The 26392-nt window shown below is 44.2% G+C and overlaps 1 protein-coding gene across 2 annotated transcripts in view; it reads left to right on the top strand.

Moving 5' to 3' along the window:
- The window catches only part of waplb (WAPL cohesin release factor b), a 40964-nt gene that overhangs the window by 2859 nt on the left and 11713 nt on the right, over window positions 1-26392 (top strand). The window contains exons 1-10 of one of the 2 annotated variants that reach the window (XM_078279812.1): window positions 635-961; window positions 2600-3108; window positions 10859-11609; window positions 14483-14895; window positions 15367-15491; window positions 20661-20756; window positions 20887-21057; window positions 22654-22790; window positions 24315-24426; window positions 24753-25010. In XM_078279812.1, the coding sequence (XP_078135938.1) occupies window positions 2622-3108; window positions 10859-11609; window positions 14483-14895; window positions 15367-15491; window positions 20661-20756; window positions 20887-21057; window positions 22654-22790; window positions 24315-24426; window positions 24753-25010 (2550 nt within the window). In that variant the 5' untranslated portion in view covers window positions 635-961; window positions 2600-2621. Of the gene's footprint in view, window positions 1-634; window positions 962-2599; window positions 3109-10858; window positions 11610-14482; window positions 14896-15366; window positions 15492-20660; window positions 20757-20886; window positions 21058-22653; window positions 22791-24314; window positions 24427-24752; window positions 25011-26392 lie in introns of those variants that run through there. The other variant, XM_078279813.1, reaches the window with a different exon arrangement.

The following is a 26392-nucleotide window of genomic DNA, read 5'->3' as shown; positions in this document are numbered from 1 at the left end:
AGCCTAAACATTTTTATGGCTGATAAATGTGTTTTTTCCTCAATAAACTAAAGCACGACAGCGTGGGGTAGTTCACAATCCTCTAATGTATCATGTAAAAAAAAGTACGTTTTAGATTGTCAGTGGGTTAATAGCCTTCTCATAGCAAAGAAATAAAAAAAAACACACTTTCCGCAGTAACCCATTGAAGGGTTTTCTCATTGAATGTGTTGAGTTTTATTTATATTGTTCATTTTTGCTCCTTCTATGGGGTGCAGAGTTATATATGCCGCATTTACTGGCTGTCATCATTTTTTTTACGAGTTTAATGGGAGCACCTGAACGCGGCAAGATTGATAAAGATATAGTGTGAAGGTCGAAATACGATATACAAGCAATTCCGGTTATGGTTTAAAAAATGTGTTTATATAAGAACCTACCTGCCAAAAACCTAGCAAAATAATGTATCAGCGTGACATTGAATAATGTGTAGATGAATGGGCTGTATTAAATCCACATTTTGCAAATATCATTTTTATAAATGTTCGCATGCCAACTTGGCTTAGCTAACATGTTCTTTCCGTATGTTCCATTTGTACTTTTATTTTTAAGGATAGATTATCACACCTCCGGTCACGTTCTGCTGTGTCCGGTTAACTTGACGCAGGCAGCAGCGGCGGAGTTCAATGGAAGCCTTCGTCGCAACCCGGAGGAAACAATCGAGTGCGATTTAGCTTAAAAATATAAGCCGATATCTTTATATAGGGTTATAGACTGTATATTTTCTCCAAAGTCTGGGTCTGCCGTTCTCGCTACTGTGTTTCAAACCCGGTAACTTGCCGTTAAGGGCGTTTGTTCGGCCTTGTTTATACTGTGCAGGGCTGCTTGAATCAGGGAAGCAGGCCCGGCGGTCCTGTGCGAATTTGACGGCCGTTTTGGTTCGGGAGTGGGTTTTGTGCGGATCGGCCCTTTAGCTCACCAAGTAAGTGGAAATACGGACACCAGTCAATGTTCTTGTACCGGTAGAAAACGGTCTAATGTTTGAAGTTTTTGCCTTTGGTTCGACACGATGTCAGCTTGTAGTTATTGTTAGCTGTTAGCTTCGAGCTAGCAGTTTGCTGTCTCCTCTGTTGAGCTTTTTGCTAATGCTAACGGCTAGCGTTAAAACTCGAGCTTTTAGTAACTCAGAGAACTGTGTTGTATTTCTACGTAACACATATCTTACGGATGTACCGCCTGACGTATCTCCCTTCCACCAGTGTGTTTTGTGTGTTTCCATTAATTCTTCTGCTAGCATCCCACCAGTGCTGATAGCCGCTAAGTTAGCGCCGTTAGCCCGCTGGCAAGCAAATGCTAGCCTTGTTTTGTCCAACAGCTGGCTGAGAAGCACTCGAGCTGTTTGCTTGCAATTCCCACGCCTAAGCTAACGTTACGTGTCTTGTATATTAACCTGAATATAAAAGAAATTATATTTATACAATGATACAAATTTCACCGATTTTATTGTTTGCTTGCGAACCAAAACGTTAACGGTAAGAGCCCGGTCTCTTGACTAATACTTCATGTTTCTTTAAGTGAATCATCTGTCAGCGAACATCACGGACACTGGCTACTGCTGTTCAGTTTGCAAACTTGAATCAACTATATATACAGTGGTCAGCATAAGTGAATACACCCATGCTAAAGTTGACTAAAAAGAGGAATAAAAATTATTAAGGATAAAAAAAATTAAAACAAAAAAATAGGAAAACTCCTACCTTTTAAGGACACCAATTTTCTTTGTGAATGAATAATGTATCGTAAATAAATAAATGTTCTTCCTTAAAATACAGGGCGATTAAATATACACACCCCTATGTTAAATTCCCATAGAGGCAGGCAGATTATTATTATTAAAGGCCAGTTATTTCATGGATCCAGGATACTATGCATCCTGATGAAGTTCCCTTGGCCCCCACATCATCACATCCCCTTCACCATACCTAGAGATCGGCATGGTTGTATTTCAGTTAGCCTGATAGCTGGTTTGATTTACATTGAGAGATGATTTTATGGAAAGTACCCCCCTGTCAATTAGGGGTGCACCGATCCGATATTAAGATGCGATATCGGTCCTGATATTGACAAAATAGCTGGATCGGGGATTGGAAAAATGAACAGCTCCACGGGCCGATCCAGTGTTTGTTTTTTCCCCTCTGTCACTGCAAGAGTTGAGTGTACAAATAAATAAGAATTCAATACATTACATCTACGTTATTTTGTCTTAGTTAGGAAAGTAATGTTTAGTTAGGAAAGTCTGGTGCCTTTAGTCTCTTCCACACGGTGGAAGGAAGGTATAAGGTGGAAGGTATACAGCGTATTATTAATTCAACAACGGTATCGTATCGGGAATCGACAGATACACAAAGCCCAGGCATCGGTATCGGGACTGGAAAAGTCGGATCGGTGCATCCCTACTGCCAATCTCTTTTCTCAAATTCCGAAAGACTTTAGCATGGGTGTATTCACTTATGCTTAGCACTGTAATTACATATGTGTGTTCTTGAGTTTAAAAAAAAAAAAGCATGTGGAATCACATCCACGATGTCAATGACATTTTTTTTCTGTTCTCTTGTCGTAGAGAATATGACCCAGATGCAACAATGACATCCAGATTTGGTAAAACCTACAGCCGCAAGGTAGGAGAGGGCACGTCCAAGTTCGACGAGGTTCTGTCCACCAAGAGAGGCACCCTCAGTACCAAATGGGGTGACACCACCTACAAGGCCAAGGTGGGCTCCAAGCGCGCCGGCGCCCCCAAGAATGATTCTGTCCTGGAGGTTTACAAGAGACCCCGTCCGAGCGCCGATGGCATGGAGGACCCGTTTGGATTTGACAGCGACGAGGAATCCAAGCCGGTGTCTTCGCGCAGCGCCAACAAGTCGTCCCCCGCCAAGCCGACCTCCGCGGAGCCCTTGCCGTCGGAGAGGCCCGGGATTTCTCTGGACGCGGGGAGCAGGTCCAGCCTCCAGGGGGGATCCCACACTTTGACGTCCGGAATAGGGGCGTCATGGCTGCCCAACGACAGGAGCCAGCCCAGGGTGACGGAGGACACCGCTCGGTTCTTCAACAGCAGCACTGCCAGCATAGGTAACGCGCAGGATGTGAAACCTTTTAAGCTCAGGGTAGATCTGGACTAGGACTGCATCTGTAATTATTCATTATCAATATATCTATATATTCATTTAGTAATCCTATAGTTTATTCTGTAAAATGTCAATATAATGATGAGAGGTAACTAGACTCTAAAGTAGTGTCTTATCAACGGTAAAAAAACAACTCCGATATTAACTTTAAGTTCATATAAACAGAACAGTGAATGGCTGAGACAAGTCGTAACAAAGTACATAACAACCCCAGATAATAACTTTATTGATTCAGGACATCAGAGAGTTTTTTACAGTATGGTCACTGAATGGCCTGGAATTTGATGTGTTAAATGTTCCTTTTTAGAATGTCTTTTGATATACCGGCCGCGATAAAATGTCTCCTTGAATCTATTGACTAATCTCTGAATAGCTCCTGTCAGTTGGAAAAAGTTAATCTTTTTTTAATCTGGCCTAATTGAAGCACATATGGCTCGGATGAGCGCATCACAAGCCCTGATTTTCAAACGGGCGCACGTTAACCACACAAATTACTTTTGGCACAAAACAGAAATCCTACCTGGTTTAAAAAAAAAAAACAACCCCATTGTCGATCTTGCGATGGCATCCGCTGGCTCACAGGTCGTGATTTAATTCTGGGTTTTCAGATGACATACTCGGTGTCCTCTATGAAACAAAATGTTCCTTTTGGACTATGCATTTGTCTTCATGCGAGCCCCCGTTTTCACGCCGAAGGTCACAAAACTTGTACAGTTCTCACTGAGCGTTACCAGAGCAGTAACACCGGTGTTGTAGTACTCCAGATCGCTCTCAAGACCACTTTTTGAAGACCTCCTCTCGGAATCGAACGGATTTGAACTCGGTCTCGTCTAGGGCTGCACAATTAATCTCAATTATATCGAAATCGCAATATGGACTAGTGCAGCATCCAAATTGCAGGGGGGGGCGCAATATTTTGTTAAAGCCCAACTATGTGTCAAACCATTCTGAGTGAAGTAGTGTGGTGTTGCAGAGACGTCCCAAAATCTTTATGGGGCGACCTCTAGCTCACCCAGTAGAGTGTGCGCCCCATGTAGGCGGAGTTCTTTGCAGCGGCTCAGGTTTGAATCTGACCTGTGATATAATCACAATTAGATATTTTCCTCATATCGCGCAGCCCTCACCTCAGTCTCAGATAAATAGGACTCTATATAGAGAGATTAATTCCTCGACGCAGAAGGGTTGGAGTCCGACCTGTGACGGTTTCCTGCGTGTATTCCCCCCCCTCTCTCTCTCTCCTTTCATATCTGAGCTGTCCTATCCATTAAAAGGCGGAAATGGCCCAAAAAAATTAGCTTAAAAAAAAAAAAACGGTCAAGACCACAACTGCAGGGCTATCACTAAATTGCCTGGTTTAATGTGTTAACATCATTACTGGGATTGGGTGTAACACTTCCTTCTTCAAATGTAACCAATAACTTGACTCATAGCTAGTTTAAAATGTGTAACTTGTCCAGCAGTGACTGTTGCAGCTGCAGGCCAGAGCAGAAATGCAACGTTATTTTAACTATATTTTATATTATCACCATGCTCTGGTGATTTAATTTTGGGTAGAGTTTTGGTCAAATGTTATTCATATGTTGCTTCTAGGAGATGCTCTGTAAATGAGGACCAGTCTCAGTTTGATGCAACATATTTGTACATTAGCTCAACGTGGATGGAAAGCAGTGCTCTGTTTATTTAAATGTGAAAGTGCAATGCAGATATGTTGTCCCTGAAATCGGTGAATGATCGTGATCTCAGTATTGATCAAAAATAATCGTGATTATCAATTTGGCCATAATGGTGCGGCCCTGCTGCACACATCTGAAGACTAATGTCGAGTGCTGTGCAGCTTTGTGTAAAATCATCTGAGCTTCAGGAACGATCTAGAAGTGCTCGTGGTTTCCACGAGTGTGTTTTCTTCAGTTTTAGATTTGAGTGATTGTTTCTCCGCTCGCTGTTGTCGTCGTCGCTTTCAGCCCGACTTGCCCTCAGCTCTCCAGGACTGCTGCTGGCCACCTGCCAGAGACGCGAGCCACTTGAACCGATTCCGAACACCAAGCTGTGCCTCAGTGAGCACTTGAGCTCAGAGTGACGTTTCCACAGCGTTAGGACACTGAGCCGTGTTGAAGGGAAGCCAGCGTGTCGCCGAAAGTTCAACTGAAACGCTGCCACGGCGATGTTGACTCAGTAAATATGACCAAATCCTTGAGCAAATGACTCTTTTGATAAAGTCTGCCGATATGTAGCATTCACTTCTGCTGCCTTCAGACTGATATGGTCATAGCCAAGAAGATTGTGAGACCCTGTTCAATTTTGAACAGAAAATCAAATCAAAACTCCATGCCACTGAACTGTACATTTACTCTATTATAATTATAAAGACTTATTTTAAAAGTCTGCGACGTGACAGCAGCTTACGTAAAGCCGGTGGCTTCTAGCCGCCTTTGTCAGACTTTTAACTTTTGTTTTGGTACATCTATATTTGTGTACCCACACACACACACACACACACACACACACACACACACACACACACACCCCCAGATTGATTGGCTAAAGCCCCGCCCCTCTCCAATGCGTCCTCGTACGGCAGCTGTCCACCTCAGTGTCCTCCTTTTAAACCACGGGGACCGTTTTCTGATGCACACTGTCGTGAGAGAGAGACATGGAGTACCAACATTAGATCAGACAGACTTGTATTGATCCCACATTGGGAGATTTCAGTGCTACAGCAGCAAAATATAAGACACACAGCACACATACAGAATATACAATAAATAATAAATGGGATAGAATACAAGAACAAATACTCAAAAAATAAAGATAAAAAAATACAAAGGAAAGAACGTATATACAAGTTGGGAATAAAAATGTACAACTACTTAAATAGTATTTATGAAGATGTAAGTAAAACTTGTGTTTGTGCAAGCTGTACTTACTGCAGTGTTGTGATGAGTATGAGTCTTACCTAACACTCAGTGATGAGGTGGCCGGGGTTATCCATGATAGATGACAGTTTGTTCAGTGACCTCCTCGCCACCACAGCTTCAAGTGTCTCCTGTTTGCAGCCAATACCGGAGCCAGCCTTCCTGGTCAGTTTGTAATGAACGGAAGCCGGCAAGCGGTTGTAGTAAATGATGTGTCGACATGCGTCAGGGAGCCATGTGAGCAGAGCCACTCTGGATGAAAGTAACGGCATGCGCTATTCCTCGATCTCGGTGACATTTCTCAGGTGAACAATTGCTCTGCTCTTACATGCTGCAGAACTTTACTAGTTCATTCCTGTGAGTATGAAGAGAGGCTGTACACAATTTAGTAGTATATAGTCTCCACGCTCCACTTCTGGGATCACTCATTTAGGCCGGATATCCGATGCCTTGGGCTTCCTTTGTGCTGGAATTGTAAACTCTGGTGGATTTGTGAGGACTATGGTGAACTGCTCCTCAGATCTCTGCAGGGTAAATCCAGACAGCTAGCTAGACTATCTGTCCAATCTGAGTTTTCTGTTGCTCGACTAAAACTACTTTTGAAGGTACACATGTTCCACCAAAACAAGTTCCTTCCTGAGGCTATTTTGCAGAGGCACCGTGGCTTTTCCCGGTGCTTAGCCCCGCCCAAGACGACTGCGATTGGTTTAAAGAAATGCCAATGAACCAGAGCACGTTTTTTTTCTCCCATCCCGGAATGCTGTGTGGACTAGCCAGACCTTTGGCGAGACTAACAACTTAGTAACAGGCTGGCACACATGGTAAGAAGCCATTTATTCTGTCATTAAATGGTCTCCTACTGTCATTACACCAGTGTTGATGTGATGCCTGAAGATATTTTTTTGAATGCAGAGAAATTCAGCTGTAAAACAAATCTATATTGTGTTACGACTCGTAGGCTTGTTTAGGCTAAATGTGCACCGAGAGTACAGCTTCGTGGTGAAATGAGGAGTTTGAGTCGGCCGTGTTTCAAAAATGTAAATTCAAACCGTGGCAGCAAACTCCAATTCAGTTGATCAGATTAAACACCCTGCAGACACTCCACCCAGTCATTTAAACACTGTTTATTCAGGGGTTTTCCTGGCTCAAAATGGGACTTGAGGGGGGGAGGGGAAGCATGATCGGTCCGCATACAGTTAGAGCAATCAGTCTGTATTACCTTATTTGACAGAAATCTCTGTGGTTTCCTGTTATTTCTGACAATTTGATACAGCAAAATGTATGTATGATTGTATGTATGATTCACCGGGAGAGTCAGGCACGGAGATCAAACTAAGTTTATGTTCTGCTTGTTCAGCACTTGTTTGGTACATTGCTCTTAAACTCATTTAGAGAGGATTTGAATTGCCGTTTGTATTCTCAGTTCTTCATCATCACTGTGGTGCTGGTGGTTTTCCTTCGGGGCTGGCTTAAATCTCTTTTGGGGGTCTCCAAAACAAATCCCCTATGCAGGAGAAACCCTGTTACTCGAAGCATGAGGCAATGTGAGCGGCAACGCTTTGGACTCTGTTCATTTGTAGTGGTCGTTTGTCATGACTTTTAATATTCAAATAAGTCTTTAAGATAGAACTGAGTAAGTGGTTATGAAAAAACACTGTCAGCTGCAGCCAATAACGCTGTGTGTAATCCGCTCCGCCAATTAGAGCATGTTGATGCTTTGACACCCAAACAGTCATCTTTGCAGGTTTCTGGGGGTGTCACACTTACAGACTTGTTTCTATCTGCCCAGTAAAACCGAAGGGGGAAGTAAGTAAAGTATTGAATTATTTGAGTGTGGTATGGTCGGCTTGGATTTTCTAAAAGCTTAAAATCACCATTTTATAATCGTGTTGTCACATGTGTAATCGTCTGTCATTAATACGAGCAGTGAGTGCAGCTCGTTTTCCAGCAGAAAGGCCTTGATGTCACCAGCCCTGCTCTGTCCTCTCAACAATCTGAGGAAGAACTGAAAGTCTATTTAATCCCCCCCGCACATTTTTGCAGTAGCGTCAACATAGCACAGTCCCAGGCTTTTTTTTTGTTTCTCAAAATAAGAGCTTATCTGTACTCTTGTAATCAGGATGTAATGTTTACACGTGCTAATGCACACAGCGAGCTCCAAAAGCCCTTTCACCTAGAGCTGTATAGTTGTTTGGGGCTACACAGAGGACAGTGTTAAACTCAAGTGAGACTTTCAGCGTTGGGTCGGTGTACATTCAGTCTTTTGCTCATGTTTGTATGGGTCAGTTCTGTACCATTTCTGGGAGTATATTTAGGATTAGACTAATTCTCAAAGGAAGGTTCCAATATGGAAGATCATCATGTCCCCGACTAAATCGTCACTCCCACCCACCCTGTTACAGCTAGGGTGTCCTTGAGCAAGACTTGTAAACCTCCTCCTCCTGTCGCCATCTTCACTGGATATGAGAGTCGGCTAAACGCCTGGAATGCAGTACAGTGATTTAACAGCCTTTAGTTCGGTTGAATCGAACTAGAGTTTGGGCGGGTGAGAACGTGGCAGTCGAACTCTTGCTGCGCACCAAAAGCGGACCAAACAAGCGTACCGAGACCTGCTTGAAGAGGTGGTCTCGGTACGCTTTCATTCGAACTCTGGAGCGGTTCGTTTGTGGTGAGAACGTGATCCGTACTCGAACCGCACCGACTATATGTACTCCTCCAGTCTGAGCTGGTGTCTCCTGTAGTCAGGTGTGTTCAGCAGTCTGAGCTGATGTCTCCTGTAGTCAGGTGTGTTCAGCAGTCTGAGCTGATGTCTCCTGTAGTCAGGTGTGTTCAGCAGTCTGAGCTGGTGTCTCCTGTAGTCAGGTGTGTTCAGCAGTCTGAGCTGATGTCTCCTGTAGTCAGGTGTGTTCAGCAGTCTGAGCTGGTGTCTCCTGTAGTCAGGTGTGTTCAGCAGTCTGAGCTGATGTCTCCTGTAGTCAGGTGTGTTCAGCAGTCTGAGCTGGTGTCTCCTGTAGTCAGGTGTGTTCAGCAGTCTGAGCTGATGTCTCCTGTAGTCAGGTGTGAAACCAAACCGACCGAGGGCAAATGGCTCCAAGTTTACTAACTCGCCAACTGATTCGGACCCAAGCAAACAAACTACAGGTTTGAAAACGCCCTTAAAGGCAGAATATGTGTCTAACCGTTCTAAAATAAGGTATCGTGGTGCTGCAGAGACGTCCCTGCCTACAAATCCCATCCTACAGAAAACCTTTTAGTTTGGTACAGATCCTCGCGAAAATCTAAAAACTATAATCATTTTAATATAAGATTTAATTTTAGTCAATGAAAATGAGAATAATGATGCAAATGGTCAAACCATTTGGCCCTTCTCTTAAAGACCACGACTGTTGCTGATGCTCTGGAGCAGTGGACACAAAAGGAAAAAAGTACATGTTTTATTCTTTTTGTGTGAGTGTTCATTTCCTGTTTGTCAAATTAGGTGTGAAGAGAGTGACGGAGTGAAAATGGCCTACTTTCTAGTTTTGCTATGCTTCGACACACCCAAAAAAAACCCAACCCACAGGTTTTTTTTACAGAGCCAATACAGATATTCTTTCAGGTACACTGACGCAGTTTCCTGTGTTTTCGCAGAGTAATGACACCACGTTGTCACCCGTTTACCTGTGAACGGTGAAATGGTCACAGGGTGCTAATAACTAAAGCGTGTGTTTTGTCCTGACAAGTGGGTCCAGGCACTTTAGATTTTCTTGAAGACGTGTGTGTGTGTGTGTGTGTGGGTTGCTTTTGGAAATGGTGCAATCTTTTATGCACGTTAACGCTCTGCTGAGCAGCATGCAAAGTTAACCAACAGCAAATTGTGGGCAGAGTTTTCTGTAGATTGCAACCTGCCACTTTTCTGCATGACCTGTAAAGAGTGGAAAAACTGTGTAGGTTTGAGAACTGTGGACAGATGTTAGCTGTCTAAGAGAACACATGGTGCATAAATGAGTTTCCACTGTATTTACCAGCATGACAATTCTCCATATTAAAGCTAGGGTGGGGTGTGTGTATATATATATGTGTGTGTATATATATGTGTGTATATATATGTATATGTGTGTGTGTATATGTGTGTGTATATATATGTGTATATATATATGTATGTATGTGTGTGTATATATGTATGTATGTATATATACATATATATGTGTATGTATATATATGTGTGTGTGTGTGTGTGTGTGTATATATATGTATATACATATATATATATATATATAAAAAAAAATTTTAAACAACGTTTCCAGATGTTTGATATCAGGACGATGAGCTGACAGAACTGACGAGTTGAACGTTGTCCAATTAGAACGGACCCACCCCGGTGACGTTTCTGGTGGAGCTGTTCGTGTAGTAGTCGACTCGGAAGAAAGTGAACGTTTTGACAATAAACCACATCAGCACACCAGTATGTGGAGTTAAACTGGACGGGCCCAATAACCTCTGAATAGTTCTACTTGTTGTTAAATTGCAATGCGGCAGCCAACGTGGCGGTGCATTATGTACCGTACTACATTGTGCGTTTGCTCTATTTCTGATACTGTGGCGGCAGACATTTTGCCATGGCGGGCCGCCACTACAAAATCAACACAGAGGAAACTCTGTAATAAGTAGAAGAACTGAGTTCTTAACAAGTTTAAGGTTGACTTGTTAAGTTAACTTAAAAGCATGCGAACATTTGATGACCGTGACACCACTACGATATTTGACAGTACTGATTCTGAGTCTGTTTTCCTTTTTCCGTAGGAAAGTCCCAGCAGAGTTCCTCGTTGGCAGAGAACCAGCACAGCTACTCGTGGTACCAAAATGCTTCCGAGAGCGATAAGAAGCCCCTGGCGCAGACCACCACCCTGAAGACCGGGTCCAATTTGGAGTCCACCTTCGACTCCTGGGAAGCCATCATGGGTCTCCGTCCGCCCTCACCCAGCCAGGAGCCTCGCAACCCCGCGCCCACGCTCTCCTGGGCTTCAGCGGGCATCGCCGTGGGCAGCTCTGACCTCGGGCAGACCCGGCACGAGAAGCGCCCCTCTCCCCCGAGGCTCCAGAGCCCCAGTGAGAGCGAGGACCTCGGAGGCGACTCGGACTTCCTCGTGGAGACGTCGGACTACTCCCAGACTTCGTCGTCCTCGTCACTCGTAAGAAACTCGAACTGTCGGACGTACAGGAGGCCTAACAAACAGGGCTCTGGCAAAGCCTTGGACTCCAGCGGCTCTCCCGGCGCCGCTTTTGGCACAGATCTTCCCAAATCCACAACTGACGGCGGTGGTAAGACGACAGGGGGTGGAGGAGGGCGGGGACGGGGCAGGACGAGGGACTTCACGGTGCTGCACCCCTCCTCCGTGTCGATGTGCAACGTCACCATCCAGCCCCGAGGAGTGGAGGAGTTTAGTGCCGACGCAGCGCCCTCTAGCGGTAGCAGTAGTGCTGTGTCCGCCAGCACGGCGGAGATGGGAGAGGCGGGTTGGCAGCGGAAGAAGACGGAACAACAAAACACAAGGTAGAACAACACTAGGTGGCAGGGCTGGGCCTTTTCTGAAACCTGTGTTTAAAGGAAATCAACTAAAGTGTTGCTTTAAATAACTTAGCCAGCAACAAGTTTAGTTAAAGGTGCTCTAAGCGATGTTGGGTGACGTCACTTCTTGTTGACGTTCGAAGTATTGTCAAACAAAACGAAGGACTTTAAGTTTCATATCTTAAGTTACGCATTTCTGGATTTTCTTTTTAAATATATATCGGAATATTGGATTTTTAACTCATCAAATATTTGTATCGGTATCGGCCTTAAAAATCCTTTATCGGTCGGGCTCTAAATCATATCCTTGTGTTGGTGGTAGTAGGAAAAGCCAAACTGGATTTACCCACCCGTCCAGCAAAAACAGAGCCACCTGAGTGCCGGATTGGAAGCCCTTCTGCCTTTCGAAGGCTTTTCCGATGTAAATTCGGGACTTTGCGCGTTCCTTCTCCTTTTCCCTCTTCTTTGCCATTTGTTCATCGGAACGTCGTCTCTTTGGTCGTGTGTCGGCCATATCAAAATTCAAGAGAATATAATTCTAATATCAGTCGCTCTCCTCTAGCTAACTTCCCTCTTCACGCTTCTCTCTCCTCCACTCCCCACACCCCCCTTCACGTGCATGCGCACTAACCCCCCCCCACCCCCACCCCCAAATCCTTCTTGTCAGTTATTGGCTGTTTGTTATGTATAGTGGTGCAGGTTGGCGCAGTTTGGTTTGCCTGGGCTGTCTACAGAGACCGCATGTTTTTTACGGTGTGTTCAGGGGACAGGCAGCTAGCGGATAGTGAGACGTTTGCTGTATGTGACAAAAGAATGTTGTAGCCTAAAAAACATGTGACATCGCTTAGAGCACCTTAACTTTAGTTTATTTGCACAAACGAGTGAAATGCATACAATAGCATTAAAAAAAACAAGAAGTTGGTGCAGGAGAGGAGAGAAGGCTGAAAGGCTTATTCAGCTTCCTCCCCTATTACACAAGAGGGGAGAAAAAAAAATGTATACAACAAAAACGTGCTAATTTCTCTACAAAAAAGTAAAAACCAGGTAAACATACACCCGATATAAAGATAGATTAGGTTATTATACACAGATAATGCAAGAAAAAAAGACAAGGCAAACAAAAGTACAATCCTTTTGAGTCAGACCAAAAATCCAATCAACAGAATTATCCCAACATGAGATTTAAGATGGGGTGGGGGGGGGTCGATGCAGCATAGTATCGTATTTTCCGTGGCGATACTGTATCCATACACAGACGCCAAGTATCGATCCTTTATTACATAAATTGCACGTGAGAATGTAACCTTTTGGTACTAGAATGATGAGATCGATAGCTTTTTCAGTCCACTAGATGGAAAATTGAAGTGAGATGATTTTTAGACAAAACAGATGTTGACAAAGTTTTGCTTTGGGGGACATACTGTAATTTAAAGTCCGTAGCAGTGCTTCGGCTGTACTTTCACCCAATATAGTCCCAAGTCAGTATCTGCCTAGGAAATCGTCTAGTCTTAATCTGCATTGCTATTTGTACTCGTGAATACACGGGCCACAAGAAGTAATTAGGTTTTTTGTTGTTGGCTCACTTTTACTCACGAGATGCTAACATAGGATTCCATTCACTACGCTAAGCTAAGCTAGCGGCGGCGCTGCCAGGCTAAGGCAATGCATGCACCGAGACAAAAATCCGTTTGCCCACCTATCTACATCTAGGGGAGACGGTGAATAACCCTATTTCAACAAACAGTGACGTATTCCTTTACAACTTTATTGTAAGAGCTACTGTAGATTGGAGCAGATTTCATTCCTGTCTTGGCAAAGGAGTCCCAATGATGGGACCTGGCTATTTCAAGAAGGCAATAGACATTTACAGTTTGCTACTCTCTGCTTCTTTCTGAATGGTTTCACTGAGAAACTTGATGAAAAGACAGCAATCAGTAAAGCAAATAGGTTGAACAGGTTTTGTATAGAGATGGTCCGATACCATTTTTTGCTTCCCGATACCTGAACTTGCGTATCGGCCGATAGCGAGTACCGATCCGATACTAGTGTGTCATATATTTTATTATGTTTTTAAGAACTGTATACTATCCCTGTATGGATGTGATATGATTTCTATCTTTTGTTGTCGGTCTAGCTCAGGTTAAACTCTTTGTGAAACATGAACACCACAGAACGTTCTTTTATTATCCAGTTTGACAATCAGTTATAACGGAAAAAACTACTTTAACGTATTTTTTCTTTAGGGCTTTATTACGTGGTATCGGATCAGTGCATAAACTCCAGTACTTCCCGATACCAGTGTTTTAGGCAGTGTCGTATCGGTATCGGAACATCTCTAGTTTTGTATAAAGGTATGCGTCTGCTCACAGACACATGGGAAGTTCATCCTTCTGTGAGCGTTTCAGTTTTACGCATGTTACATCCTTTCTGTGTATTCATCTTTTATGAGGGAGGTTCCAGGTAAAAGCAGTGTTTCATTTTGGCCTCATTTCAGCGTTCAAACCTCCACGCCTGATTACTCCACTGTGATCGGTCTGGCTGCTCAGCTTAATCCCAGGACAAGAAATACACTCATTTTATTTGGCTGAAATGAAGTGAGACTGAATTTTTTTTAAATGCTACAAGAAAGACATTTTTAATTACGTTTTCAGCTTTCATTACCTGGGTTGGAATTAACAGATTGGTTTCCTCAAAAAAAAAGTCTTAATATTTTGGCGGTTTGCGGTTTCGTGTCGGCTAATGTTGAACAAACATTTTCCTGAAGCCTGAAGTTATTCATAAACGAGCTTTGACTTTGCCTTTCTGACTGCCGGATGTAAACAATGTGTTTTCTCAATGTGTTCCTGTCCTTGCCTCAGGCTCAAACCAAGCCACACAAAGTCAAAGAAGGCCAGTAAGATGGACCTGTTTGGTTTCGAAGACGCAGACGCCCATCAGGAGGAGAACAGTGGCGACAACACAGACGGCCGGTCCAGTTACAAGATCCAGTACTTTGGCTTTGACGACATGAGCGACAGCGACGGCGACGACGGCGACGACGACGACGACGTCGATGCCAAAGAGAAGAGGAGGGCCAAGAAAGCCGCGGCCGCCCAGAGAGCCCCGGTAGTTGCTGTGGAAGAAACGCCGACCGATGAACCGCCGGATCCATTCGAGACTCTGGAGAGGCTGGAGAGACTGGAGAGGCTGGAGAGACTGGAGAGGCTGGACAGACCGCCAGCCAAGGAGAACAAGAAGAACGCGGAGAAGCAGGAAAGCAGGATACGAACAGGTTAAAAAAAAAAACGCACACACACACAGGGCTGGGCGATATGGAAAAAATCAAATATCACGATATTTTTGACCAAACACCTCGATATCGATGCCGCAACGATATTGTAATGTTGACTATTGGTGCTTTCACAAAATATTTACACAATGAGAGTTTTGATAAATAATAATCAGTAATGTGGATATAATGACTAAGTGGGTAAAGGCCAATAATAGAACAGCTACAACAGTCTGGCAAGTTCAGAAAATGACATCACTTTACTGTAACGCAGCCTTTGAAACCAGGAAAAGACAACACTAAAGCCATATTACGATATCCAAAATCTAAGACAATATCTAGTTTCATATCACGATGATGAGTCCTTATTCTCTTCCAGAAAATGGGACCAATAAGCCCAGTGCTGTAAAGATGTCCACTCATCCTGACTGACTGTATAGTTTTAGTGACGGCGAGTGTATGTTTTGTCTGCAGACGTCCTGGACTTGTCCGAGGATGGCCTCCGAGTGGTCGCCAGGGCTCCCAGGAGACCGCCTCAGTGCAAACCAGCAGAGAATAACCCAGACAACTTCAGGAGGATCTTCAGCGCACAGAAGAAGGTCAGACACAGCACCGTGTTCACCCACATCACTGCCAGGTCACACGAAGGCAGGGATTATTGCTTAGTGTTGGCTGACATTTCATGTCACTCGTTGACTATGGCTTTGTTCAGACCTGGCATTAGCACGCCTGTTGATCTGATCACAAGGGGTCGTTCCGACAGACCTGCCCCCACTGCTAAAAACTGCCTTTGAGTTTAGTTTATTTAGTGGCTGGAAATGAACTAAATGTAACTGCTACATTTGATAAAACGTTGAACCTGTGGTGTCTGTGTTAGAGCTTGGATCGGGCCCAAAAAAATCAAGCCCGTGCACGGTGTGTCCACGCCCGGCCCGGCCCGACACATTAACTGTAATTATGAGCCCGAGCCCGATTTTTAATCCAACAGTTTTTTAATATGTGGGCCGTTTTATAACTGACGTTCTCAACTACAATCCCGAGTTGTTTGAACTACAGAAATCTGTTTTAGAATTATCTTAATGAATAATGCAACAAGGATGAAGCATGTAAACTGCGCAGTTTGTTTATTCAGAATGGGACGGATCGCAAGTGGATCCGAATGAAGAAACGTTAAACCTTGACCCATAGCTCCCTCAGCCGAATAGTGAGGGTAACAGATCAAGGCAGCAACATAATCAAAGCCCTGGAGCCATATGGGAGACTTTCTGGGTCTCCATCACTTAATTGGCCGACAACAGTGCTGCAGACTGGGGGGGAGACGCGATGTAGCACGGTTTACCTCACACTCAGGTCAGGACATCCACCCAGAGCTACGGGAGGAGCTGGAGAGGCAGAGCTTTCTCCCCACCAATAAGGCTAATAAAGTAATGATTAAAAAAACACAAATGCTTGATTAATGGCCCGGCCCGATCACAGCGGTGTGAAATGTCGGGCAGAGAATCTAAACTCTAGTCTGTGTCTACCAGAGTGCCCACCTCTGACTGCTGACATCCTTGTGGAAGGAAGCATTTTGACAGAGCTCTATTCTTTTAGTTTTGTGACACTGCATTTACCATCATCCTTTGCAAACGAGAGTGAGGGGGGGGGGGGGGTTTAACTCTGGGAGTGGATTGGTTAGAAATGTGTGTGTGTGTGGGAGTTCGGCTCTGGTTTATTCATGGCTGTCCGAGGGGATGGATTGAGTCATCTCTGAACGGCTTCTCTCTTATTTCTCAGCGTGCTAATGGCCTGTCACTGGGCTCTCAGACTGGGCGGACTGGATATCACACTCTATTGATTTCATAAGACCCCGCTGCCTTTTTCTAGAAGAAATCGATGCCATCAGCAGAAGTGCAAGTCTTAAGTAACTCATATGTGCCCGTCAGCGTTTCCTGCTTGAGGTTATTTTTGCTCTTGCATGAATCTCTCTGCAATTAAAGCCTTAAATCAGGTGCAAAACTTGGAATGAACTGATCATTTGATTGTAGTCTTGTTGCTGTAGAAGTGTTGTTAATCGGATCTCAGTGCACTTTTCGGAGTTCGAAAGTCAGTTACAGTACAGTACATCCAGCCAGCCTGGAAAACACACAGATGGCTGTTTTTTTTTAAATGTCTAAACTTCTACTCAACTAAGCACTCCACCAGGAAAAAAACAAACATTTTTAACAGTTTAAATAAGTCTTAAGCAGCGCTCCTGTAAGCGAACTGTGTTTCGTGCTCTCTGGTTGCGTCGTCAGAAGTCTCAGTAGAGGCCGAGATAACTTTGTTGAGAAGTTCTCTCTCAGCACCTGCAGGCAACTTTTGAAGCGCCAAATTAAAGTAAGTAAAAGTAAAGTTAATTTCCTCTGCTGTGAGAGTATTAGCAGTCACATTGCCCATAGGAGCATAATAATGTTCTTAATGTACTCTCTTGTTCTCTAGTTTCATACCCTGACTCCCTCTCCCTTTCTCAGTTGAATAATGTGCTCTCTTCTCTGTCTCCATAACTTCCCCTTTGCGTTTTACCTCCCTGAATAATCTTCTGTACCTCGCCCCCTGGGCCCTTGATGCTCTAATATACTTTCTTTCGGTACATTCTGGCTCCCTCGCTCCATCTGCAGTTAACCATAACTGAGAGTGAAAGAGAGAATTATAGAAGCAATAGCCCTTGGAAGTGAGCGGCCTACGGAGGAGTTGTCAAAACTCTGCTTCAATTACAGTACGCTGTGTGTCTCTGCTGGGGTGAGGACGCTGGGAGATATTAGATTTTACCATAAGGACAGCGTGTAGATGTATTCATCCATATAAAGTTTATTTCATGAAAGTTTTTTTATGGGATGAGCAAATATTACATAACCATTACCCTCTCTAGAGCTCCAGTGTGACCATTTTCACTGTTCCATCACCAGTACCCTAATATTTCTTTTTTTTGTTTGTAGAACTAACTGCTGATATGATACCTGAGTTTTGACACCAAAGCAGAACTATATCTTAAAGTGCTCATATTATGCTTTTTGACCTTTTCCTTGACCTTTATTGTGTTTATATCTTTTTTTGTGCATGTTATAGGTTTACAAAGTGAAAAAGCCCAAAATCCACCCCAAAGGGACTTACCATCTCCAACAGAAAACACTGTTCACAAACTGCTCCAAACAGCTCTATTGTAGTCCAGCCTTTACTTCAGAGACAAACGTGGTCACTTTGGAACACACGTTATAATGCTCACCTAGCTGCTAGCATGGCACGCCCTCATACTCTGCTTCTGACTGGCTAGTAGTCCTTACCTAGGTACTGTCAGGGCACGCCCTCATACTCTGCTTCTGACTGGCTAGTAGTCCTTACCTAGGTACTGTCAGGACAAGCCCTCATACTCTGCTTCTGACTGGCTAGTAGTCCTTACCTAGGTACTGTCAGGACACGCCCTCATACTCTGCTTCTGACTGGCTAGTAGTCCTTACCTAGGTACTGTCAGGGCACGCCCTCATACTCTGCTTCTGACTGGCTAGTAGTCCTTACCTAGCTACTGAGCATGTGCGACTCCCAACAAAGATGGAACAGAAGTGAGATGTCTCACTCTGTAGCTAAAACAGACCTGAACACACAGGGTGAAAAGAGGAGCTGCAGAAATGTGCAGTACAACAAAAATATGGTGTTTTCTGAAAATTAAACTATGTAAACCTATTCAGGTACATCAGAGACTAAATGCATTGGTTATCCATTTATTAATACCAGATTTTTACCTTGCTATCACCAAGTTTTTCAAGACTGCCAACCAACCTCTGGCCAATGAGAAGGCAGTTTGCTGTTAATGCTCATCCCCGCAATGCCAAACCAGTCTTTTATTTCGTGCTGCAGCAGGAACACGGCCACGCTCGCCCACCTTCGTCTTTCCCTCTCATCTCTCCCATGCTGCTTAGCGGCAGGTGGGCGGGACGGGTGGGGTAGGTGTCCGTCTGTGTCATTCAGATTACTGTTGGAGGCTTTTAATGCGCTGTGTTGATGTTCCAGCACAGCGAAGCTCATCCCCAAACTCCTCTTTTGTCTCTGCTTATTAACCATGTGGTGCAGAATTCCCCCCCCCCACACCTCCCTCAGTACTCTTGAGCCAATTCTCTCTTTTCTTTCTCTTTGTCCTGCCCTTCCCTCTTTTGTTTTTCATTATGAATTCCCCCGGCAACCGCCAACCACAGGTTTGGCAAAAATACATAAAGAGAAGAGGAGCCAAGGATGAGGGTGTATGTGTATCCTGCTGTTTGATCAGTGCTGGCTGACTCTCCAGTTTAATATGCATCCAGTCATCCTGTTTTCTTTCACCTCTTACTGCTTTGTCTCTCTCTTTCAGTCTCACAGCATCCATCTCCTCTTCTTCCCCTCCGCCTCTGTTTTTAACTACGACCCATATTTTGACATTTATTCTTTATTATTCATGCCACCAACTTTGTAGTAAAACCTCTCCGTATGGAGACGGCACATTCTTTTAACGCGACGGAATGCAATCATATGAACAAAAGTAATTGTGTAAATCACAGGTTCAACTTCTCAAATGTTACTGATGACTAAAACTTACTTCAGATTGAAGAGATTAAAAAGTTCAAGATCAATGTGGAATAAACGACCGGTGCCTCACAAAACTACAGAAAGTGAAAAGCAAAACTTGTAACGTAACCTGGTAAAAGTCCTTAATAAACTGAGAGGAATTTAGATATAAATGAAAGCGTCTGCTCCTACTGTCGTGGTCTCTGGGAGGGACGCTGAACATAGAACAGAAATTAGTTATTGGTGCAGCCAATCATCAGTTAATTATTTTTCTAGACACTCAAAGGCGCTTTACAGTTGTTTCTAGGGATCGACCGCTACTGGTTTTTCAAGGCCAATACCGATCGATAGTAGTTAAAGGTGCTCTAATCGATGTTGGGTGACGTTACTTCTTGTTGACGTTCGAAGTATTTTCAAACAAAACTGACTAGCTCGCCCCTCCCTCCTCCTCATCCCATCCCCTCCCCCTCCCTTCTGTGCTTTGGCGCACTAACCCCCCAACCCCCACCCCAAAATCCTTCTTGTCGGTTATTGGCTGAAAGTTATGTTTGGTGGTGCAGGTTGGCCAGTTTGTTTTTGTTGCCGTTTGTGGAGCCTGGGCTGTCTACAGAGACCGTGTTTTTTTGTTTGTTTTTTTTTTACAGTGTGTTCAGGGGCCAGGCAGCTAGCAGATAGTGAGATGTTTTTTACAGTGTGTTCAGGGGCCAGGCAGCTAGCCGATAGTGAGATGTTTTTTACAGTGTGTTCAGGGGACAGGCAGCTAGCAGATAGTGAGATGTTTTTTACAGTGTGTTCAGGGGACAGGCAGCTAGCAGATAGTGAGATGTTTTTTACAGTGTGTTCAGGGGACAGGCAGCTAGCTGATAGTGAGATGTTTTTTACAGTGTGTTCAGGGGACAGGCAGCTAGCAGATAGTGCTGACATGTTTGCTGTACGAAAAAAACGCCTTTTAATGATACTGATAACTGATATTTGGAACCGAAATGCATTTACAGTGAACACGAAAATCTTTAAGTCAAAATTAAGATTTTGGAATGTTACAAAGTCCAACACAAAACTTTGTTTAACAAATGAGAAACTTTCAACATAATAAATTATGTTTCACCAAATGCACAACCCCCTTTGTTGTCTCATTAGCAGACACGTGAAAACAGAAAGTAAAGGAAGTTATCGTCATATGTTCATATGTATATCTGGCTTTTGTTTGTGTTCAGTCTCCCACCAAAGCCGTGTACAACGCCAGACACTGGACGTTGGAGCGTGAAGAGGAGCCCCCTTCGACTTTCATCTCACGATCACAGACAGCTCCTGTAAGTTCTCAGTGCTCAGAGTTACGGGCAGTGTGTGTGTGTGTGTGTGTGTGTGTGTGTGTGTGTGTGTGTGTGTGTGTGTGTGTATATATATTTTAACCCATTTCACATCAACCCTTTATCTTACCAGGCACCGGTCTCAGCAAGAGGATCCAGTAAGGAGTCCACTGATGCTCATAAGGACGATGGCGTTTTCAAGGCTCCTCCCCCTCCTCCCAAAGTCACCAAGTGTGTCACCCTCCCCACAGATCTGTACCAAGATGCCGTCACTGCACTCAAATGCCGCAAAGAGCACAAAGAGGTACACCGAAGTGTTTCACTGTAACTAAAACTGCATGACTCCCCTTTATACTTAACATGCCCTTTTCAAAGTGTCCGTTTTTTTAATCTGCTGCCATGAAGTAAACAGTTAAAGAGGTATTTGGTACTTTGTCGTGTCATTTGTGAGGGACTTTACTGGTAGACCTTAGTGGAGGACAAGGTTAATTTAAAATTCAGCCTTGAGTGCAGTGTTTGATTGCATTTTTAAGATTCAAGAATTAAAATCCTTTATTAATCCCACAAGGGAGAGATTCACACTGTTGCAGCAGCAAGGGATTGGGGGGGGGGAGTGTAAGAGACACAGATAAACAAACACGTAATTAAATATAAGTAAAGACAATCAATAGTAGAATGCATTTACAGTATTGCACAGTCATTTTCGTGTGTGTGGGGTCTGGTGATTGTAAAGTCTGACATCAGCAGGAAGGAAAGACTTGTGGTATCTCTCCTTGACGCAGCCACTCCCCTTAATTGGACACTGTCATTCAACCTGCAAAGTTTCGGTGGAATCGCCTGTTACTTAACAGAGAATTGCACAAAAATGAACTTAAAGGTGCTCTAAGCGATGTTGGGTCACTTCTTGTTTACGTTCGAAGTATTGTAAAGATCATTTTTTGGGCTTGCGCCTTTATTCGATAGGACAGCTAGGTGAGAAAGGGGAGAGAGGGGGGGGAAGACGTGCAGGAAATCGTCACAGGTCGGATTCGAACCCTGGACCTTTGCGTCCGAGGCATAAACCTCCAAGTATATGTGTGCCTGCTCTACCCACTGATCCAACCCGGCCACACGTTCGAAGTATTGTCAAAACAAAAACAGAGGCTAGCTCGCCCCTCCCTCCTCCTCATCCCGTCCCCTCCCTTCCGCGCACTAAACCCCTCCCCAACCCCCAAATCCTTTTTGTCGGTTATTGGCTGGAACACTGTTTGTTTGTTTGTTTGTTTGTTTGGTGGTGTTGGTTGGCGCAGTTTTTTTTGCCGTTTGTGGAGCCTGGGCTGTTTACAGAGACTGCGTTTTTTTACAGTGTGTTCAGGGGACAGGCAGCTAGCCGATAGTGAGATGTTTTTTTACAGTGTGTTCAGGGGACAGGCAGCTAGCAGATAGTGAGATGTTTTTTTACAGTGTGTTCAGGGGACAGGCAGCTAGCTGATAGTGAGGAGATGTTTTTTTACAGTGTGTTCAGGGGACAGGCAGCTAGCCGATAGTGAGGAGATGTTTTTTTACAGTGTGTTCAGGGGACAGGCAGCTAGCTGATAGTGAGGAGATGTTTTTTACAGTGTGTTCAGGGGACAGGCAGCTAGCAGATAGTGAGGAGATGTTTTTTTACAGTGTGTTCAGGGGACAAAAAATGTTGTAGCCAAAAAAAACGTGTGACATCGCTTAGAGCACCTTTTAAGTAAAAAGGTATTAAGGCGTCGTGGTGTAATTGAAACGTCTCTGTTCAAATCCAACCGGGCCTTTGTTACATGTCATCCCCTCTACTTCTACTACTATAAAAGATAGGACGTGAAGAAGAGGTATTTTTTTTTTGGGACATGTTGCACTCATTAAACCCCCCCCCAAAAAATCTGTTTTGCAGCTGTATACAGTCGTCCAGCATGTGAAGCACTTCAACGACGTGGTGGAGTTTGGAGAGAACCAGGAGTTCACTGATGACTTTGAGTATCTGGCTACTGGTCTGAAGAGTGGACAACCTCTCAACACACGCTGCCTTAGGTAAGACCCCGCTGGCATCCCCCATGGACGGAATGAAGTAGGGATCGACCGGTACTGGTTTTTTTCAAGGTTGATACCGATTATTAGTAGTTAATGAAACCGATAATTGATATTTGGAACCGATATGCATTTACAGTGCCAATTAAAATCTTTAAAGGTCCACTGTGTGGTGTTTTAAGTATTTTATTAGCTATAATCAATGTCTTCATTCATAGACATGTCCTCATTGGTGTAAAATGACCTCTGCCAATGATCTGACTTATCCTCGTAAGCGAAGAATTTCTTATCTGTATTTACGTTGGACGGGCAAGTCCAAGGAGGCTCCGTGTCTAATGGCTGAGAGGGACATAGAGCACTAGCTTCCTGTCTAGCTAATCCACAACGCGTGTTCGTTCAGAGCCAGCGTCACGTGACTGAAACAGAGAAGGAGATCAGTTAGATCAGTTAGCGCTTGTCACTGCCCTTTAGTTCATAATGGAGGATCATACTTATGCCGAGCCACAGGAGAAGGAATCCTCGTCGCCAAAAAGCGAAAATTGAAAGACATGTTGTCATAGCTTCTTGGTACATAGTGGCTACCGTAGATGCAACACGCATTTGAAAAAGCGAGGAGCTAGAGAGCATTATTCGTTTTATTGCAAAATACAATTTCCCCGCTAGACGGGAGAAATTCCTACACAGTGTACCTTTTTAAGGTACACTGTGTAGGAAGAAACTCCATCACAATACTTTGTTAAATTCCTTTAAGCAATTATTTGATAAATGAGAAACTTTCAACATAATAGCCAATAACAGAGAGTCCAATAGTGTTGAGGGCGGGACATGAAGTCAGACTCAGTGGTGAGTGAAACCGGAGCAGAGGGACAGACACAGAGCGGTATAGCAGAGCTTTATCGGTAATTGGGCAAATAAAACGCCGGAACAGAAAAAACGGTCCCGATAATCGGTCTATCCCTAGAATGAAGCACACCCTCCCCATCGCCCTGCTGCTGGGGTCAACTTCAGGCTGGTCACGTTTGTGTTAGTTTCACTTTTAGCTTACTTAAACTTCTTCTCTAAAGTAGTTGAATAAAGCCCCATTCACACAGGACTAGTATTATCTGGGGACCCCATTCCATTTAGAAATGACTCCCCACGTCTGTGTTTTGTGCACCACATTCACTCGGGATAAGCAAAGTCTGTATTTACTCAAATTGACTGACATTATCCCCCACATAGGATGTCAAGTCTTGATTTTAAATTGCCAACTCAGCCAGTACAACCCCGAATCACAGAGATGACGATTCACACGGGATAATATTACCACACAACCTCTGTGTTTGGGGAAATATGGTAGGTCGTTTTAACTTAACAAACTACAGACATGGCAGGTTCGCACGGGATTAAGATCACAGACTGCCTCCGCAATAATTACTAGACGTCCCCAGGTATTACTAGTCCCGTGCTAATGGGGCTTATCACGAATATTAAGGCATTCTTTTCACCATTTGCTGATGGTGTGTGTGTGTGTGTGTGTTTCTCCAGTGTGATTAGCCTAGCCACGCGCTGTGCCATGCCCAGCTTCAGGATGCACCTCCGGGCCAGAGGGAAGGTGGCTCAGGTCTTCAAAACGCTCAATGACGCCCCGCAACACCCAGTAAGGATCAGTCGGTACAGATGTACCAAACACACCTGCAGATGGAAACTACAGTGTATAATAATGGAATGAATGAAATAATGGCAGAATGAATGATGTTTAATTACTTTCTCATCTTTAATTTAGAAAGTCAGTTTAATACTGAGCTGGGTTGAGTGAAGTTCATTACAGAACCCTCGATATGTTAAATTGTGACGAGTGTGAGCAAATGTGTGGCGTAAGACGTATTGTTAGACATTCTATCCTTAAATGGTACAAAGCTGTAGAGGTTTAGCATAATCTCACAGAAGTGAATTTCGTTTAAGAAATGAATGAATTCTCTGCAGAACCTGGCTCTGTGTACGGCGTCTCTGATGTACATCCTCAGCCGAGACCGGTTGAACATGGATCTGGACCGGTCCTGTCTGGACCTGATGATCCGACTGTTGGAGCTGGACCAGGATCAGGGGAGCCTGGCCGTGACAGGGACAGAAACAGACTCCACGGCTCAGTTCAGCGCCAGAGAGATTGCCAAGATGAAGGAGAAGATCAGGAAGCTCTGCGACACCGTGCATAACAAGCACCTGGACCTACAGAACATAACGGTACTGGACAGAGCCTACTTTTATTAAAGGAACACGCCGACTTATTGGGGCGTTAGCTTATTCCCCGTATCCCACGGAGTTAGATAAGTCCATACATACTCTTCTCATCTCCATGCGTGTCGTAACTCTGTCTGACGCACCCACCGCTAGCCTAGCTTAGCACAGATCCTGGAGGTAACCGGCTCCATCTAGCCTACTGCTCCCAATAAGTGACAAAATAACGCCAACATGTTCCTATTTACATGTTGGGATTTGTAGAGTCACAGCGTGTACCAATAACAAGGTCACATGAGACACAGTCATCTTCTAACCGTGTACAAACTGGGAACTATATTCTCAGGAGCCAAAGCACTGCTACTCTCTGCTGCTTGGGCGGAGTGATTTGCTCGCAGCACCTGAGAAGCCCCGTGGTGATGAGCAGAGTAACAACGGTGCTTTTAAGGTGTTGCGCTAATCACTCCGTCCAAGTAGCAGTGCTTCACCTTCTGAGAATATAGTTCCCAGTTTGTATACGGGTTAGAAGATGGCTGTGTCTCATGTGACCTTGTTATTTGTACACGCTGTGACTATACAAATCCCAACATGTTAATAGGAACATGTTGGCGTTATTTTGTCACTTATTGGGAGCAGTAGGCTTTTTGGAGCCGGTTACCTTCAGATCCAGGATCTGTGCTAAGCTAGGCTAGCGGTGGGTGCGTCAGACAGAGTTACGACACGCACGGAGATGAGAAGGGTATGTCTGGACTTATCTAACTCTGGGGGATACGGGGAATAAGACAAAGTCCCAATAAGTCGGCGTGTTCCTTTTAAAGACTAGCACTGTTGGTTTTTAGTTTTGTGTGAATATTCATCACACTGGATCATTTTAATTCCAATTCCGTCAGTGTTTCCTGCAGAACTGTCGGGTGAAAAAGCCTTGAAACAGCATTTTGAGTGTTGCATCTCTCCACTGAAGCCTCTTCTTTTAGCAGCTTTTCACTCAGGGTGACTCAGAGCCACCCACACGTGTCAAGATATTTCTTGCAGCTCCAACGGAGCTGAAGATCTTTTGTGATGTAAAACATATACAGTTAATATCTCTTCGGGCGCTTTCGCACCTATAGTTCGTTGGACTTGGTGCGATTCGGGGGGGTGAAGTTGCAACATTGTTGCATTTTTCATTTGGTTCGGTTTGCGTTCACGCTGCACTTTGTAAAACGCACCAAAGACGGTAAACACACGTCACGCGATCGAGAGAGTCGCTTGTTTATTGGACAAAATATCTGAAACTCGCCGACACTTCTGGTCTCAGAAATAATGGAGCAACACCGAATTGGGTTTCCTGGTTCTGCTTTAGTGTTGCTGATATGTTAGAAGAAGGCGAACAATGAGCAGCTGACAGA

Source organism: Sander vitreus, chromosome 21 (assembly GCF_031162955.1).
Source record: "Sander vitreus isolate 19-12246 chromosome 21, sanVit1, whole genome shotgun sequence".
NCBI lineage: Eukaryota > Metazoa > Chordata > Actinopteri > Perciformes > Percidae > Sander > Sander vitreus.
Note: the sequence above shows the minus strand (reverse complement) of the source record. Positions and strands in the feature narration are given on the sequence as shown.